This window comes from Heteronotia binoei, chromosome 18 (assembly GCF_032191835.1).
Source record: "Heteronotia binoei isolate CCM8104 ecotype False Entrance Well chromosome 18, APGP_CSIRO_Hbin_v1, whole genome shotgun sequence".
Lineage (NCBI taxonomy): Eukaryota > Metazoa > Chordata > Lepidosauria > Squamata > Gekkonidae > Heteronotia > Heteronotia binoei.
In genome coordinates, this window is record NC_083240.1 from 4292352 (window position 1) to 4309462 (window position 17111).

At 47.7% G+C, this 17111-nt stretch overlaps 1 protein-coding gene across 2 annotated transcripts in view; it reads left to right on the top strand.

Moving 5' to 3' along the window:
- MTOR (mechanistic target of rapamycin kinase) overlaps nt 1-17111 on the top strand; it is a 137594-nt gene that overhangs the window by 99775 nt on the left and 20708 nt on the right. For both annotated transcript variants that reach the window (XM_060259562.1, XM_060259563.1), the window contains 6 exons: nt 8363-8488; nt 11124-11255; nt 12906-13021; nt 13202-13319; nt 14494-14700; nt 16995-17095. In XM_060259562.1, the coding sequence (XP_060115545.1) occupies nt 8363-8488; nt 11124-11255; nt 12906-13021; nt 13202-13319; nt 14494-14700; nt 16995-17095 (800 nt within the window). The remainder of the gene's footprint in view (nt 1-8362; nt 8489-11123; nt 11256-12905; nt 13022-13201; nt 13320-14493; nt 14701-16994; nt 17096-17111) is intronic.

The window sequence follows — 17111 nt, forward strand, 5'->3', positions numbered from 1 at the left end:
ATTCCGCAGCAAGCGAGATCCTCTGACAAGCGGTTTCTGCTTGCTGAGGAAAAGCAGCGCGCCAGCTCGCAGCTGCACAGCGGTTTATGCAAAAATGGAGAGAAGCCCCTGGGGCAAAAGGGCTCTCTACCCAGAATAAGCCCTGGTGTGAAATCGGTCCTTGTCTTCAACATGGCCAAATCCACATTAACAGTTGCGACAATCTAACAAAGTCTCTTGAGAGCAGCATAAACGGCTAATTCAGAATTTAATTAGAAATGCAAATATGGAACATGCAGTTAGGCAATGTTAGAAGGGGCCTGTTAAATCGTACCAAGGATCCCTCTCATCCCACATCCACCAATTGGATGCCTCCAGCAATCCCACAGGGCACAAAGTGAGCAGTTTCTTTCTTTCTTTTTTTTAATGTGTAATTTTCTCTGCTTGAGAAAAGATAGCAAGTGTTTGTATAATTCTTCTCTCATGTGCATCTGACAGAATGAGCTGTGATTTGTGAAAGCTTCTGCTGGAACAAACATGGTTAGTCTTAAAGGTGCTGCTGGATTTCAGCAGACTACGGAGTCTTCATTTCTAAATGCAGGGTTCTACATGTGGTTCAGCAGTCTGACTTGACCCTGCTTAAGAGTTAAAAGGTAAAGGTAGTCCCCTGTGCAAGCGCCAGTCTTTTCCAACTCGGGTGACATCGCATCACAACATTTTTATGGCAGACTTTTTACAGGTGGTTTGCCATTGCCTTCCCCAGTCATCTATACTTTACCCCCAGCAAGCTGGGTACTCATTCTACTGACTTCAGAAGAATGGAAGGCTGAGTCAACCTTGAGCCGGTTATCTGAACCCAGCTTCTGCTGGGAACGAGCTCAGGTCGTGAGCAGAGCTTGGACTGCAATACTGCGGCTTTATCGCTCTGCACCACAAGGCTCTCCTAGCTTAAGAGCTAGGCAGTGCTCAAAATGTGCATGGGAGAAGCTGCACAGTTCTGTGTTAATTGGTGTCTGAATTATTCGTGCAATTATGGTGAATGAGGGTGGGGTTGTACAGAACTCTCGATGTGTGCAGATGTATGTGTGTGTGGTGTCCCCAGATGAATGGGCAATCGAGGAGAATTGAAACATTCGAAACACATTTGCTATCTGGTTCCAGCCTGAGCATTTGTCCCCAAAGGCAAGCAGAGCAAAGAACCTCAGAGGGAAGGGCAAAAATTACTTTGCCCTACTCCTTCTGAGCCCACACCCACTGCCTCCAAGGTCTTTACTTAAAGTAGTCCTCTTTACTCATCCACTTCCACATACAGCTTTCCAGGTAGTGCCAGCATGCCTCCTTCCATGGAGAAGTTCCTTTGGATCTTAGCTGCCCCCTTCCCTTCTGCCTTCTGTGAGACAAGCAGAATAGGCAACTGCCTGTTGTCCCGACAGCATCTCCACTTTCAGAGGGAGAACCTTCTCACCTCTCTCCTCCTTCCTGCCTGGGCGCCCATGCTGTCCGAGAGCTGTTTACCTGTCCCTGCCAAGGACGTGGCCCCACCCCCCTTCCGGGAAGCTGTGACAAGGCTTTTTGCCTCCAATATCGCATTCCTGTCTGGAAAGGCTCAGAGAACATTCCGCCGGAGTGGAAAGGCCGACAGCGACAGGGCGGATGAAATCTGCAGATGCAACTGTTTATGGGCCTGCAGAAGGGGAGGTGGGGAGGGAGGCAAACAGAAGTGGGACATGGCGTTCTTGTACATTTTATGAGCATCTTACTAATAATTATAAAAGGCCCGCTGGAGCGCTTGGCGGAATGTTTATTTGAACGTCAGGGAGTACTAGTTTTCCTGCTGAATTGGAAGGAAAAAGCCAGAAGCATGGAGTACCTGGAATACATTCGGCATTTTGCTCTTTGTTCCTCCAAGAAGACCAGATCTCTGTCTTTTCTCTCCCTCTTGCATGTTTGCCCTTTGAGGTAGATTCTGCTGAGAGAGCGTGACCAACTCCAGATCCCCATATTAGCATCATGGGGATTAGAAACCGGTTTCTCCCTAGCTGTAGTCCAACACCGTAACCTAACATTTCAGTACTTGGCTTGAATGCAAACCAGTGTCTTGAGCTGCCTATGCTAGGCAGCCAGTCTTCTGGAAACCAAGGAGCAACTGCTTAGACAGCCAGTATGGTGAAGTGGTTAGGGTGTTGGACTTTGCCCAAGCATGACCAGGTTCAAATCCCCATTTGGCCTAAAGCTGACCAGATGAGTTTGGGCCAGTCACACACTAAGTCAGACCTACTTCACATGGTGGTTGTACAGATAACACGGGATTACTCACACGAAGAAAAGAGAGATCAGCTACTCCAGGAAGAGAACTGTGGGATGAGATACAGGGTGCATCTCTGATCCTTATGGGGCAGGTTAGACCTATGTAGATGTTCTTTTTTGCTTATTATCATCTATGCTGTCACAACTACAAGGGCTAGGAACTTGCCTTTTATAACAGTGAAAAACAGGTGGAATAGGAGGATCCCAAATTTCTGAGCTGGTAGAGGAAGAAGACATTGGATTTATATTCCGCCCTCCACTCTGAGTCTCAGAGCGGCTCACAATCTCCTTTATCTTCCTCCCCCACAACAAACACGCTGTGAGGTAAGTGAGGCTGAGAGAGCTCTGACAGAAGCTGCCCTTTCAAGGACAAGCTCTGCGAGAACTGTGGCTGACCCAAGGCCATTCCAGCAGCTGCAAGTGGAGGAGTGGGGAATCAAACCCGGTTCTCCCAGATAAGAGTCCGCGCACTTAACCACTACACCAAACTGGCTTTCTGGAAGTTAGCTTCCACTCAGAATTCTCCACATCTTAGCGTCATACCTGCGAAGTGGACTTGGCAGTCCACCAGCAGTTAAGCCTCTGTTTCCCCCCTCCTGGCCCTGGAGGATTCTGTATAACGGATGAATTCCCTGAATTCAGCCCAGGCCCTGCCTCCGTCTGCTCTGCGGTGGACGTGGAGCTGCTGTGGCTGGCAGCAGCACCAGTGGGCAAGAAGCAGACCAGTCTGCCGGTGTCGTTTGCCAGCAACAACACACCCATTGTCAGCGTGGTGGCCCAATCACTACAGAGGCAGTTGAAATGCCAGCACTGGGCAGGAGGAACAGGAAAACACTATAATAAAGTATGTGTGAGAACAAGTGACAGACAGACTGAGAGGACACCCTGCTTCCCCCTCCCATTTCCCCCCCCCCCCTTCTTGTTTTTGTACCTTTTGCTGGCAGTAATCGCGGTCAAGACCAAGAATAGTGTGAAGTTCTTTTTGGAAATGTCGTCAGACCCCTGCCTTGCTGTTTTGAAAGGGATTTAGGCGAACACAGCAGTTATTGCTTCATTTTTAAAAAAATCTGTTCCTGTTACAGAAGATTGATCATTCATCATACACCAGGAGAGCCAGTTTGGTGTAGTGGTTAAGTGTGCGGACTCTTATCTGGGAGAACCGGGTTTGATTCCCCACTCCTCCACTTGCACCTGCTGAGATGGTCTTGGGTCAGCCATAGCTCTGGCAGAGGTTGTCCTTGAAAGGGCAGCTGCTGTGAGAGCCCTCTCAGCCCCACCCACCTCACAGGGTGTCTGTTGTGGGGGAGGAAGGTAAAGGAGATTGTGAGCCGCTCTGAGACTCTTCGGAGTGGAGGGCGGGATAGAAATCCAATATCTTCTTCTTCTTCTTCCCTCCCCCCTCCTTTTTCCCCATTAACAAACGTTGCTAAACTTGGAGAACTGGGCCAGCTTCTTGCACAGTGGCTACTATGTACAGTCCCAAAAGACTCGTTCGGATTCACAGTTAGAAGCATTCAGGATGGAGCGGCGTGCAAGTGGTGGGAGAGAGAGAGATCTGTGTGTGTGCATATAAAAAAACAAAACAGTGAGGTTCCCATTTAAGAAAAGCAAGCTCCATTCAGCATTAGCCAAAGCAGTAACAGCTTGTTTGAGGCATAACACTCCCTGTTCTGTCCACACTGCAAAATAGGGTAACTTTTGTCTCTTCATTCCTCCCTTTTCCTTTCTGACACTACGGACTGTTGGTCCCAGTTCGCCAAGTGATGCTTAGAATAGACAAATGTGCACATCCACGATAGTCATTAAAAACCAGTTGAACAAATTGTAATGCTAAAATAATGTGCCCATTTAAAAGCACTAAATACTTTCAGAAGAGGGAGGCAGGCTCTGGCTTTGTCATACCCCACAGCAAGAGCTGGATGAGTAAATAGGAGGGATGGGGATTCAATACTGGGGTTGGAAATGGCAGGAGGGGAACAATTAAGGTATTTTGTTGTTTCTTTGTTCCATCTCTCTTGTCTTCTTTGGAACTCCTGGGTCACCCACTGGCACTGACCAGACCAAGACCTACTGAGCTTCAGCAAAGTGGCTTCATGATCATGTGTCTTCCAAATATACCCTGTGTGTAACTCCGCCATACGATTGATAGATACATACATACCATCAGTTGGTCCCAGTTTGCCAAGTGATGCCCTTTTTTGTCCCTGCCTTTCACATGTTTTCCACATGTTTGTGAAACTTCCAATGACTAGAACAGGGATGTCAAACATGTGGCCTGCGGGCCAAATCAGTCCCTCGGAGGGCTCCTATCAGGCCCCCAAGCAACTGGCTGTCATCTGCTTCCTTCTCCCTCTCTCTTGATTCCTTCTGCATAACAGCTTGCTTTGCCAGGCTTGCTCAATCGCATGGGAGCTACAGAGCAACGTCTTTATTTTCTTCATTGGCTGCAGCTCCTCCCCAAGGAGGGAAGAATAGCTTGTTTTGCCAGGCTTGCTCAATCGCACAGCAGAGCTGCTGAACGAAGCCTCTCTTCTTTCTATTGACTGAGGTTCCTCTCCTTTCTGGCCCCCTAGGAAAGGAAGGAAAGAGCCAGAGCTTCCTTTGCCCAGTTCCTTGGATCTCATGGGAGAAATACAAAGAAAGCACCTTTAAGACTATCAAGAGCTAATGTTTTAATCATGTTTTAAGTTTTTTTTAAAAAAAAATCTTTAACTGTGTTTGTACTCTAACTCTAAGGTACAACTGTAGTTGTACTTTAACTGTGTCCTTTATAAAGTTTATATCTTTGCTACCTAATCTTAAATAGGTATATATATGACCTGGCCTGACATGGCTCAGCCCAACAAGGTCTTGACACCCCTGGGCTAGAACATTGTTCTTAGTCTGGCTTTGTTCCCTTTATTGCTGCATTGTTCACAGTGGCCTATTCCAGATCAAGATGCATGGCCAAGAAATGTAGCATCATCTCCCACTGATGAAGGCAGTGCAGGGGGTGGAATGGAGGGAGATAGCTGTGAATTTTCTGCATTGTGCACGGGGTTGGACTAGATGATCCTTGGGATCCCTTTCAGCTTCATGTTTCTATGATCCGTGGGAGCTCCACCTAGTCTTGAAAGCCTTGTTTTCACCCTCTTCGGCATATTTCAGCCACAAGAGCTAGAAGATTCTTGATTCTTAAATGTGAAAGTTCAGATGCTGACAGAATATGATTTTTATCCTGGAAACCACAGTTATGCAGTTAGGGATTATCCAGAATGTAAGAATTCACATCCTGGGCTGGAGCAACCCTCCACCAGCTACAGACACCTTTGAGTTGCTCATATAACAAAAATGATGGTATTTTGTCATTAGCCTCCGGCAGCTTGGAAATTGGAGGTGGACTGCCTGTGATCTTGGTCATGGCGATTCTGGTTGTTATGGCTCAAACAAACCTGTTACGCCAAGTTCAGCATAAGTCGCACTGTCTAGAAGCCGTCAGTGTCCCAATCTGTAATCTGTAAATGCCAGCTGCAAGAAGAGCACTTCACACTACCTATGGAGCCTCTCAGAACCTGAGAACCAGCGTGGAGTGGTGTCTAAAGTGTCAGGTTAGGATGTGGGAAGCCCAGGTTCGAATCTCCACCTCTGCCATGGAAGCTTGCTAGGCAACCGTGGGCCAGTCATACACTGTCAGCCTAACCTACTTCACAGGGGTGTTGTGAGGAAAAGCTCCAGCAGCCTGTTTATCGCCGGTAGAGATCCCGTCCCACTGTAGGGCCTAATCTATGGCTGGATGGGATATACTCCCCTCTGCAGTAGTGGGTGGGCACTGTAGAAAGATCCCAGTAGCTGAGAGGGTTTGCCTGTACGGAGCAGGGAAGGTTGAGACAAACAAGCACATTTTGCTTCCCTGCCGTTTCTACCAAGAATCTCATGTGGACACTTTTGCTCCCTTGCTTGGAAGGTTTTCTGTCTGCTCTGAATCTGAAATTATGAAGTTCCTTTCAGACACAGATCCTGAGTTCACACTCCCTTGCGCCATATTTCTTACAGCATCGTGTAAAATTCACAGGGAATTAACACAGAATGTAGCTGAATTATAAAATTTAGATGTTTTGTTTTAATTCATTCTGTGATTTGAGGCCATTTAGTAGTTTAAATATTTTACGTTTTCTAAAATGTATAAGATTTATGAACATTGCTGCGACTGTTTTTGTGCTGGTCATGAACCATATTGATAAAACGAAGGAGAGGAGAACCGTGTGAACCACTTTAGGTCCACATTGGGGATCAAGGTGGGATATGAAGTCGGTCAGTCAGTTTATTTACGGTCACAGACCAAGTAAAAAAACCCCAAGAATTTAAAAGCTTCGACACAGAAGATAAAATCTATGCTATAATGAGTATTAGGATAGAGAGTTGTCTTAACATGTTCAGTATAAGAGTTACATCAAGACGCAATTTAAAACAGAACATCTTAAAACTGAGAAGCAGTAAAATGAGTCTTTTGGATGCTGTAGCAGTCAGCACAGAACTTGGCAACAGCTTCAGAAATGAAGTAAATAAATAAATTCAAGTGCAGAAAGTGCTCCATGCATTCCCTCTCGTAAGGTGTATCTTAGGATTGGGGCCATCACCAAAAAAAAGCCATTGCTCTCACTGAGGCCAAATGAACATCCCTGTACAAGGCGAGCTCCAGCAGAACTATTGATCCAAGTGGAATTCGCCAGATGGTCTATATAGGGCCCCTCTGTAAAATGATAAGGGTCTCTGAACCCAAGCCTTACCTGCACAGTAATTTTTTTAAAAAACCATTTAACTTGCAAGAGTATAAACTACTTTGTAGGTGGTCCTTTACTCCAGCGCGTTTGGCTTGCTTGTCTTCTTCCACATCCTCTATATGTCGGAAAGGCTGTGGGCAATTGGGATCCTTTTTCCACACTTGGTGGTCTTGTCCGGTCATCTAACAGTTTTGGAAACTAATTCTATCAAAAATTACACAATTGACAGGTTTAGTGGTTCCATGCTCTCCACTAATACTTCTTCTAAATTTTTGGGAAGAATTTGTGGCTTCTAAACCCAGGTGACATTTAATTTCCATAATGTTTACTGCAGCTAAATATACCATTGCTGTTCAGTGGCAGTCATCCTCTCCACCCTCCATTCACACGTGGGTGTTAAAATTGTGGGGATATTTCCTACTGGATAAAATTACTGAATATAGACTAAGTAAGGTAGATACTCGGACTCATTCATACCTACGCCAAAAGTGGGAACCTTTCCTTCGATGGAGCGCATCTTGTTTCAAGACAGTGACACAAGAGGAGTATCTCTCGTTAATGGCATTCCACTGACCTTTCATCTGTTATATTATAAGCAGGGCTCTTTTTTTTTATCAGGAATGCACAGGAATGCAGTTCCAGCTGGCTTGGCATCAGGAGGTGTGGCCTAATATGCAAATGAGTCCCTGTTGGGCTTTTTCTACAGAAAAGGCCGGTGTGAAACAATGGTGATGTCAGGGGTGTGGCCTGTTATGCAAATGAGTTCCTGCTGGGCTTTTTCTACAAAAAAGCACTGATAATAAGTATGGATCTCATGTGAATATTATGTATTTAACTTTTATTATATTCATTGTAATTTTGGAATTCTGAATAAAGAATTACTTTCTGCAAAAATATATGTATATTTATGCAGGCAGTCAGCAGAACATCTGGTGGCAATACGTTCATGTAGTCTAGTTTGTTCAGGGGTTTAGTGTTCTGTTTGTCAGTTTTTTGCATCCTGCCCTTTCTCCAAGGCACTTGCAACAGGTCTTCTCCCCCTTGTCCTCAAAGTAATATTGTCAGGCAAATTAGTATGCATTATAGTGACTGGCTTAATGTCACCCTCAGAGCACTTCAGTCCGTCTCACCGACACACCACAGTGGCTCTTGCATGCCATACTCTTGACAATATTTGCTGAGCTGCTGCTTCTGAATCTTCTGCTTCTACTTGTCTTTAACCTGCGGCCTCTTAATTGGAATTAGGCAGCCACAGGAAAGAAGCCTACAGGGACGCTGAATTCTAAGAGGGCCTGTTTCTGCTTCTGTTTTCCCAGGGTTGCCAGCGGATCGTCGAGGACTGGCAGAGGATACTTATGGTTCGGTCCCTCGTCGTCAGCCCCCATGAGGACATGAGAACGTGGCTCAAGTATGCCAGTTTGTGCGGCAAAAGTGGAAGGCTGGTAAGCACGCTGGAGGACAGCCTTGTCTGGGGACCCAGATATTGGTTGTTGTTGTTCAGTCACAGAGTCGAGTCCAACTCTTTGCAACCCCACGGACAGAGTCACGCCAGGCCCTCCTGTCTTCCGCCATCCTCCAAAGTCTGCTCAGATTCGTGTTTGTTACATCAGTAACGCTGTCCAGCCATCTCCTCTTTTGCCGTCCCCTTCTTCTTTTGCCTTCTGTCTTTCCCAGCATCAGGGTCTTCTCCAGGGAGTGCTCCCTTCTCATTGGGTGGCCAAAGTATTTGAGCTTCAGCTTCAGCATCTGACCTTCCAGGGAACTGTCTGGATTGATTTCCCCTAGGACTGACTGATTGACAGATATGGGTAGCTAAGGCCAATGTTTACAACCGACAACGTGTCAGCGGGTGCTGGGACCAGGAGCCATATTTGATTAATACCTCTTGCCTCCCCAGAATCATAGGACTATGTCCAAATTGTGGAATAGCAAATATAAATGGTTCGGGTATCTGATGCATTAATATGAAAGCTCACATAATAAAACAGTTGCTTCCTCCCCCCCCCCCCCCCGGTCATTCTGTCTCAGCATATGAGTCACTTTATTGTTATAAGCTTAGTTTTTTACATGGTTGTAATAATATTTATTACTTCAAGGAGCTTGTTGAATGACAAGCAATTCCCACTCACGGTTGGCTGCTGTATCAAAAAGCAGTTACCTCCAAAAGGAAAAACATCCTTGTAAGTTCCGGAAATGGCTCTCGCTCAAAGCCCTTGAAGCAGATGAATTATTTCAGGCACAGGCCGCTCTTGGAAGTAACAGCTTTTCCCTGCTGTTGACAGTTTTTTGTGCATGTACACACACAAGCAGAATCCTTCCAGTGCAAGCCTTGCCTTCTCTTGGAACTGTGCCTCTCATTGGACAGTTTCTGTGCAGTGACTCAGGGTCTCTGAGGGATGAGGAAGCAAGAAGATGTCTCAGCAAGGACAGTAATAAAAGTGTTATAATGTGAGAGGAATGTGGGCTTCCCCTTATGTGGATGGAAAGCAAATGTTTGCCTGCCTTGGTCTGATGTACACAGTGCTTTTGCTAAGGATTGCAATCCCTGGTCACTCACAAATCCTGCATGCCTGAAAAACCTATAATGTGCAAAACAGTAGCAAACAGATCTTGCCATTGTCAGAACCAAGACAATTTCAGGACTTGATTGGAGGTCAAGGGGTCCATGTTTTACTATTCATTAGAGCTGTCGCATAAATAAATAAACCCTTTAGGATTGTTTTCATTATTTTTTGCTTTTTGTTATTGTGGTTTCCTAGTTATCTGTTTGTTTTTTGTTGGCTTTGGTATTCTTATGATCTTGGATGTGTCTGTAGCCCCTTCATAGATCGCCTTTGTATTATCCACTCTTTTTTTAACCCTACCCTTTCTACAAGGAGCTGAAGGCAGCAGATATGACACGTCAGCTCCATGGGATTTGGGTTAGGCTGAGAAATTCACTGATTTGAGGTCACCCAGTGACCTTACATGGCTTAGTAGGATTTGAAATCAGGCCTCCTCATTCCTTGACCAATAGTTAACCAATCACTAATATAAATTTATTAAATTATCCCTGATGTGGAGAGAGTGGATGGGGATAAACTTTTCTCCTTCTACCCTAGTACTAGAACCCAAGGTCGTCCAGTGAAGCACGGGAGATTCAGGGCAGACATAAGGAAGTATTTCTTCATACAGAGTGCATTTAATTCACTGCTTACAGGGTGTAGTCATGGCCACAAACTTGGAAGGCTTTAAAGGGGGAGTGAAGAAGATAGATAAGAAGATGATATTGGATTTATATCCCGCCCTGCACTCCGAAGAGTCTTAGAGCGGCTCACAATCTCCTTTCCCTTCCTCCCCCACAACAGACACCCTGTGAGGTGGGTGGGGCTGGAGAGGGCTCTCACAGCAGCTGCCCTTTCAAGGACAACCTCTGCCAGGGCTATGGCTAACCCAAGGCCATTCCAGCAGGTGCAAGTGGAAGAGTGGGGAATCAAACCCGGTTCTCCCAGATAAGAGAGCTCTGGCTGACCCAAGGCCATGCTAGCAGGTACAAGTGGAGGAGTGGGGAATCAAACCCGGTTCTCCCAGATAAGAGAGCTCTGGCTGACCCAAGGCCATGCTAGCAGGTACAAGTGGAGGAGTGGGGAATCAAACCCGGTTCTCCCAGATAAGAGAACTCTGGCTGACCCAAGGCCATGCTAGCAGGTGCAAGTGGAGGAGTGGGGAATCAAACCCGGTTCTGCCAGATAAGAGTCCACACATTTAACTACTACACCAAACTGGAAAAATTCACAGAGGATGGGGCTATCAATGGCTACTAGTCATGATGGAGATCTACTGCTTGCAGTCCCAGAGGCAGTATGCCTCTTTAAATCAGTTGCTAGGAAGCACAGGCAGGACGACGCTATTGCCCGTCCTCTTGTTTGTGGGCTTCCTAGAGGCAGCTGGTTGGCCACTGTGTGTGAACAGAACATTGGACTAGATGGGCCTTTGGTCTCATACAGCACGGCTCTTCTTCTGTTCTTAATGAGTCATGCCTAAAGAGTTGGAAGCGTTTGCTGCATTAACCTGTCCTCTCCTGTTTGTTCACTCAAGGCGTTGGCCCACAAGACCCTTGTGTTGCTCTTGGGAGTGGACCCATCCCGGCAGCTGGATCACCCGCTGCCAACTGTTCATCCTCAGGTGACCTACGCATACATGAAACACATGTGGAAAAGCGCCCGCAAGGTAAACGCTGTGAAGAATCTCCTTCCCGGCCCCCACAGCTGATTGCTCAGTTGCTTTATGACCCTTGCTCAGCTCAGATGAAAGAAAAGGCGGCCCTTCCTTGCCCAGCCGCCTTCCCCAGTTGTGTTGTAAGGATAATATTCCTCTCTGTCCTGCTGCTTTCTGCAGCCCTCCGTGGGGTAGGCAGGTACGTGTCTGTCCTTGTAGGTTGGTTCCTGATGTATTGATGGTCAATAAAGAAACGAGCAAACATGTTGTGTAGCTGGCAGGGATTTTCTGAAGACCAAATTCCTTTTATCAGACAAAAAAACATCCAGCCGACAAACAGCTGGAAAGGGCCTTGGCCAAATAGTTTGGCTTCACGGGGCCGAGGGCCAAGTCTGTCTGGCACTCCAGCACGAGGAGAATTTACATAATCAAATCCGATAAATCTCAGACTGGCTTGCTTCTGACTTCCTTAGAATGTGTGCTTGAAAGCCTCTGCTGCTGCATGTGCTGCCACATCACCGCCTTTCTTCCACCCCCTCCCCTCAGATCTGGCCAGCTGTGGGGGATGGAGTCGTCACAGTCCCAGTGCAGCATCCACTCAAAAGCCTACGGAGCCATTGCCAGTGGCTCTTTCCATGTTTGTATTAACACTTTATCACAGTGCACATGATACAACATCATAGGACATGAAAAGAACGATATTTCAACAACAAAAGTAATCCCAGATTTGTATCTTTGCTCACTTAGAAAATATATATATAGATATTTAAATATTGATAAACCTTACCCAAAGGGAACTACTATTCCCCCCGCCCCACAAAAAAGGCCTCATCTATTTTTGTCCTGCCTCTCCCTGGCAAGGCAACACACCTGGTTCTTCCCTTCCCCACTATATCCTTCCAAGAGCCCTGCAAGGTAGGACTTTGACATAATGACTAACTCAGATATCACCCAGGAAGCTTCATGGCTTTTGAAACCAAGTCTTCCCAGTTTTGATGTACAGTTTGGAGGATCAAAATGTGTAGAAATTAGAGCATGGTCAAGTCAGTTGGAACCTCTGCCATGCAAACTATGTGCTTTATCACTGAGCTTGTGGGCAGCCCTTTTGAAATGGTTCATATAGCCTGTTGAGTGAGAACCCAGTATACGCCCCATGGATTTGTTAGCAGCAGCAGAAGAATTGCAGATTTATACCCCGCCCTTCTCTCTGAATCATAGTCTCAGAGCGGCTTACAATCTCCTATATCTTCTCCCCCCACAACAGGCACCCTGTGAGGTGGGTGGGGCTGAGAGGGCTCTCACAGCAGCTGCCCTTTCAAGGACAACCTCTGCCAGAACTATGGCTGACCCAAAGCCATTCCAGCAGCTGCAAGTGGAGAAGTGGGGAATCAAACCCCGTTCTCCCAGATAAGAATCCGCTCACTTAACCACTAGGGCTGCCCCAAGGCCATTCCAGCAGCTGCAAGTGGAGGAGTGGGGAATCCAACCCGGTTCTCCCAGAGAAGAGTCCTCACACTTCACCACTGCACCAAACTGGCTCTCAGGAGCTGGTGACCCAGGTCTGTGTTTGGGGAACAGAGATGATCTCATTAGAACACTGGCAAAGCTCCTTGGTTCTTGATGCTTCTTAACAGTATTTTCAACCCCACATTCCTGTTGCAGATCGAAGCGTTCCAACACATGCAGCACTTTGTTCAGACCATGCAGCAGCAGGCACAGCACGCCATCGCCAGCGAAGAGCAGCAGCACAGGCAGGAGCTCCACAAACTCATGGCGCGGTCAGTACCTCCCTTCGCAGCACTCGGCACCCAGCTAGCAGCGCCGGCCCACTGATCAGACATGAGGGGAAGCCCTAGACATCTGGTCATTTAGTGGCAGTGGAGTATCATCGGTAGGGAATTCTTCTTGGCGACTCAGCCGTCGTTGCTTGAGTATTTACTTCTTTGTTCTGCTCTCAGATGCTTCCTGAAGTTGGGCGAATGGCAGCTGAACCTCCAAGGCATCAACGAAAGCACCATCCCCAAGGTCCTGCAGTATTACAGCGCCTCCACCGAACATGACCGCAACTGGTACAAGGTAAGCAAGAGGATGAAGGAATGAACCTTCGGGGAATGAGATGATGCTGTTCTTTTTGTTGCCTAAGCCCAACCCAGTCTGTTGTCTTCGGCACGTTTCTCTTGAACGGAGGATCAATATGCAGCTTTTAAAGAGATCCATGTACATGACATCATGTTTCTGTTAAATTCAGATCCAGCCACACCTTAGAGCAGGAGCGTCAGACTCATTTGCTACGAGGGCCTGATCTGACATAAATGAGACCTTGTTTGGAAGAATTGCAGATTCATACCCCACCCTTCTCTCTGAATCAGAGCCTCAGAGCAACTTACAATCTCCTTTATCTTCTCCCCCCACAACAGACACCCTGTGAGGTGGGTGGGGCTAAGAGGGCTCTCACAGCAGCTGCCCTTTCAAGGACAACTCCTACGAGAGCTATGGCTGACCTGAGGCCATTCCAGCAGGTGCAAGTGGAGGAGTGGGGAATCAAACCCGGTTCTCCCAGATAAGAGTCTGCACACTTAACCACTTAGCGAGAGCTATGGCTAACCCAAGGCCATTCCAGCAGGTGCAAGTGGAGGAGAAGACTGCAGATTTATTCCCCGCCCTTCTCTCATAATCAGAGACTCAGAGCAGCTCACAATCTCCTTTATCTTCTTCCCGCACAACAGACACCCTGTGAGGTGGGTGGGGCTAAGAGGGCTCTCACAACAGCTGCCCTTTCAAGGACAACCTCTGCCAGAGCTATGGCTAACCCAAGGCCATTCCAGCAGGTGCAAGTGGAGGAGTGGGGAATCAAACCCGATTCTCCCACATAAGAATTCATGCACTTAACCACTACACCAAATTGCACCAAACTTTTTGGGCTGGGCCACATGTGTACCTATTTAAGATTAGGTAACCAGTTTCTCAGGGGCCTGGTAGGAGCCCTCCAGAAGCTTGTACTCTGAGAAATCTTACCAGAAGATGTTCTGTGTTTCCATGTTAAGAAAAAAATCTCTTGAAGATCTACAAAAAGTGATGAGATAGTAGTAAATTTCTAACTCACATGTTTGTGTCCGTTTTTAAATGTATATCTCACTTTTCTGCTGAATAAGGTCAGCCCCCAAATTAGTGCCATGCTTCTCCATGGCACCCAGCACAGAACTAACGCAGTAAATCTTAAATGTTCCTCATGGTCATTCCCCTTTGGCAGGCTTGGCATGCCTGGGCAGTGATGAATTTCGAGGCAGTGCTTCACTACAAGCACCAGAACCAAGCCAGGGATGAGAAGAAGAAGCTGCGCCATGCAAGCGGGGCCAGTGTCACCAGCGCCAACACCGAGGGCAGCAACAGCGAGAGCGAGGCGGAAAGTGCCGAGAACAGCCCCGTCCCGTCTCCTGTGCAAAAGAAGGTGACAGAGGTAGGTCCAAAGCAAGCAGCCGGGGGACTGGGGAGCTCTCTGTGAAAGGGAAGGCTTGCTGTCCTCTACGTCTACTTTGGATTTATTGTGTTTATACATATAATACATTTAGGGGTGTGTGGATGGTAGTCTCTGCAGACCACCGGCAGTAGGTTCTGGGCTTCCCTCCAGAGCTGAAGTTAGAACATAAGAGAAACTATGTTGGATCAGGCCAATGAACCTCCAGTCCAACACTCTGTGTCACGCAGTGGCCAAAAGAACCGGGTGCCATTAGGAGGTCCACCAGTGGGGCCAGGACACTGGAAGCCCTCCTACTGTTGCCCCCCCCCCCAAGCACCAAGAATACAGAGTATCACTGCCCCAGACATAAGAACATAATGGAAGCCATGCTGGATCAGGCCAATGAACCTCCAGTCCAACACTCTGTGTCACACAGTGGCCAGAAGAACCAGGTGCCATTAGGAGGTCCACCAGTGGGGCCAGGACACTAGAAGCCCTCCTACTGTTGCCCCCCCAAGCACCAAGAATACAGAGTATCACTGCCTCAGACATAAGAACATAATGGAAGCCATGCTGGATCAGGCCAATGAACCTTCAGTCCAACACTCTGTGTCACACAGTGGCCAGAAGAACCAGGTGCCATTAGGAGGTCCACCAGTGGGGCCAGGACACTAGAAGCCCTCCTACTGTTGCCCCCCCAAGCACCAAGAATACAGAGTATCACTGCCTCAGACATAAGAACATAATGGAAGCCATGCTGGATCAGGCCAATGAACCTCCAGTCCAACACTCTGTGTCACACAGTGGCCAGAAGAACCAGGTGCCATTAGGAGGTCCACCAGTGGGGCCAGGACACTAGAAGACCTCCCACTGTTGCCCCCCCCCCCAAGCACCAAGAATACAGAGCATCACTTCCTCAGACATAAGAACATAATGGAAGCCATGCTGGATCAGGCCAATGAACCTCCAGTCCAACACTCTGTGTCACACAGTGGCCAAAAGAACCAGTTGCCATCAGGAGGTCCACCAGTGGGGCCAGGACACTAGAAGACCTCCCACTGCCCCCCCCCAAAGCACCAAGAATACAGAGCATCCCTGCCCCAGACAGAGAATTCCAACAATACACTGTGGCTAATAGCCACTGATGGACCTCTGCTCTATATGCTTATCCAATCCCCTTTTGAAGCTGCCTGTGCTTCAAGTTAGGCTCTGGGGCTTGCCAGAGAAATAGCCCTTCTGTGACGTTTTGTATCCCTCCCTTCCTCAAGGTGCTGAGAGCCACATGCAGGATTCTTCCCCTCCAGTTTACCCTCAGAGCAGCTTCGAGGGGCAAGTTAGGCTGAAAGAGGGCAGCTGATCTAAGGTCACACAGTGAGCTTCATAGCTTTTGAACCCAGGTCCCCCCAAACCTAGTCTAATAGCTGTACTGAAAGGCAATGTGGTTTAGTGGTTAGTGTGTCGGACTAGGCTCTGGGAGACCCAGGTTCAGCTCCTCACTTGTGCCATGGAACCCTGATGGGTGACCTTGGGCCAGTCACGCGTTCTCAGCCCTGCCTACCTCCCAAGGTTGTCATGAGGATAAAAGGGAGGACAGGAGAATGACATAAGCCATGTGGTGTCCCCCTTTGGGGAGCAAGGCAGGTTATAGATCAAGTAAATATACCAGATTACGTGTCAGCATTCAGGATTTGTTAGCTGAGAAAAAAAGATGGCTCACGGTACACTCCTGTGATGTGGAATTACTCCAGTCATAGACTCAAGAAGTTGGAAGGGGCTTAAAGACCATCCACTCCAACCTCCCGCACCATGCAGAATGACCTAGGCATCCCTGACAAATAATCGCCCATCAATCTAAAGCCATTGAAAACAATGGACTTAGACTGGAGGAACTCTGTGTAGAATTTTACCATAAAGTTTACTGACGTTTTGTACAATGTTGTTTCTGGCGTGAAGGAAGTGGCTGGGAGCTTGATCCCCTAGGGCTCAAAATGATGATGGGCAGTGGATACCATGACAGGCATTCTGAACACCCGTGGGCTGGCTAAGGGGCAAAAGCCGACATGCATCACCTGGCTTGCCTCTGGGGAAAAGATGCCGCTGTGCAGGTGCAGGTGGAGCCTGATCCAGTGTGGCTCTTTTCATGTCCTTATCGCTGAGGCTCCTTTCAAGTGGCTTTGAAGGCACAGAAGCCAGGTGTTCGGCCAGTTCTGTGCTTCCTCGACCCCTCCCCCCCAAATGAAATGCTTTGGTTCTTGTTTCTACGGAGTGTGATGTTCAGTGTTTCTTCCCAAAAGGACTTGTCCAAGACCCTCCTGATGTACACCGTTCCTGCTGTCCAGGGCTTCTTCCGGTCCATCTCATTGTCCAGAGGAAATAACTTACAGGATACCCTCAGGTAACCAACTGAGAAC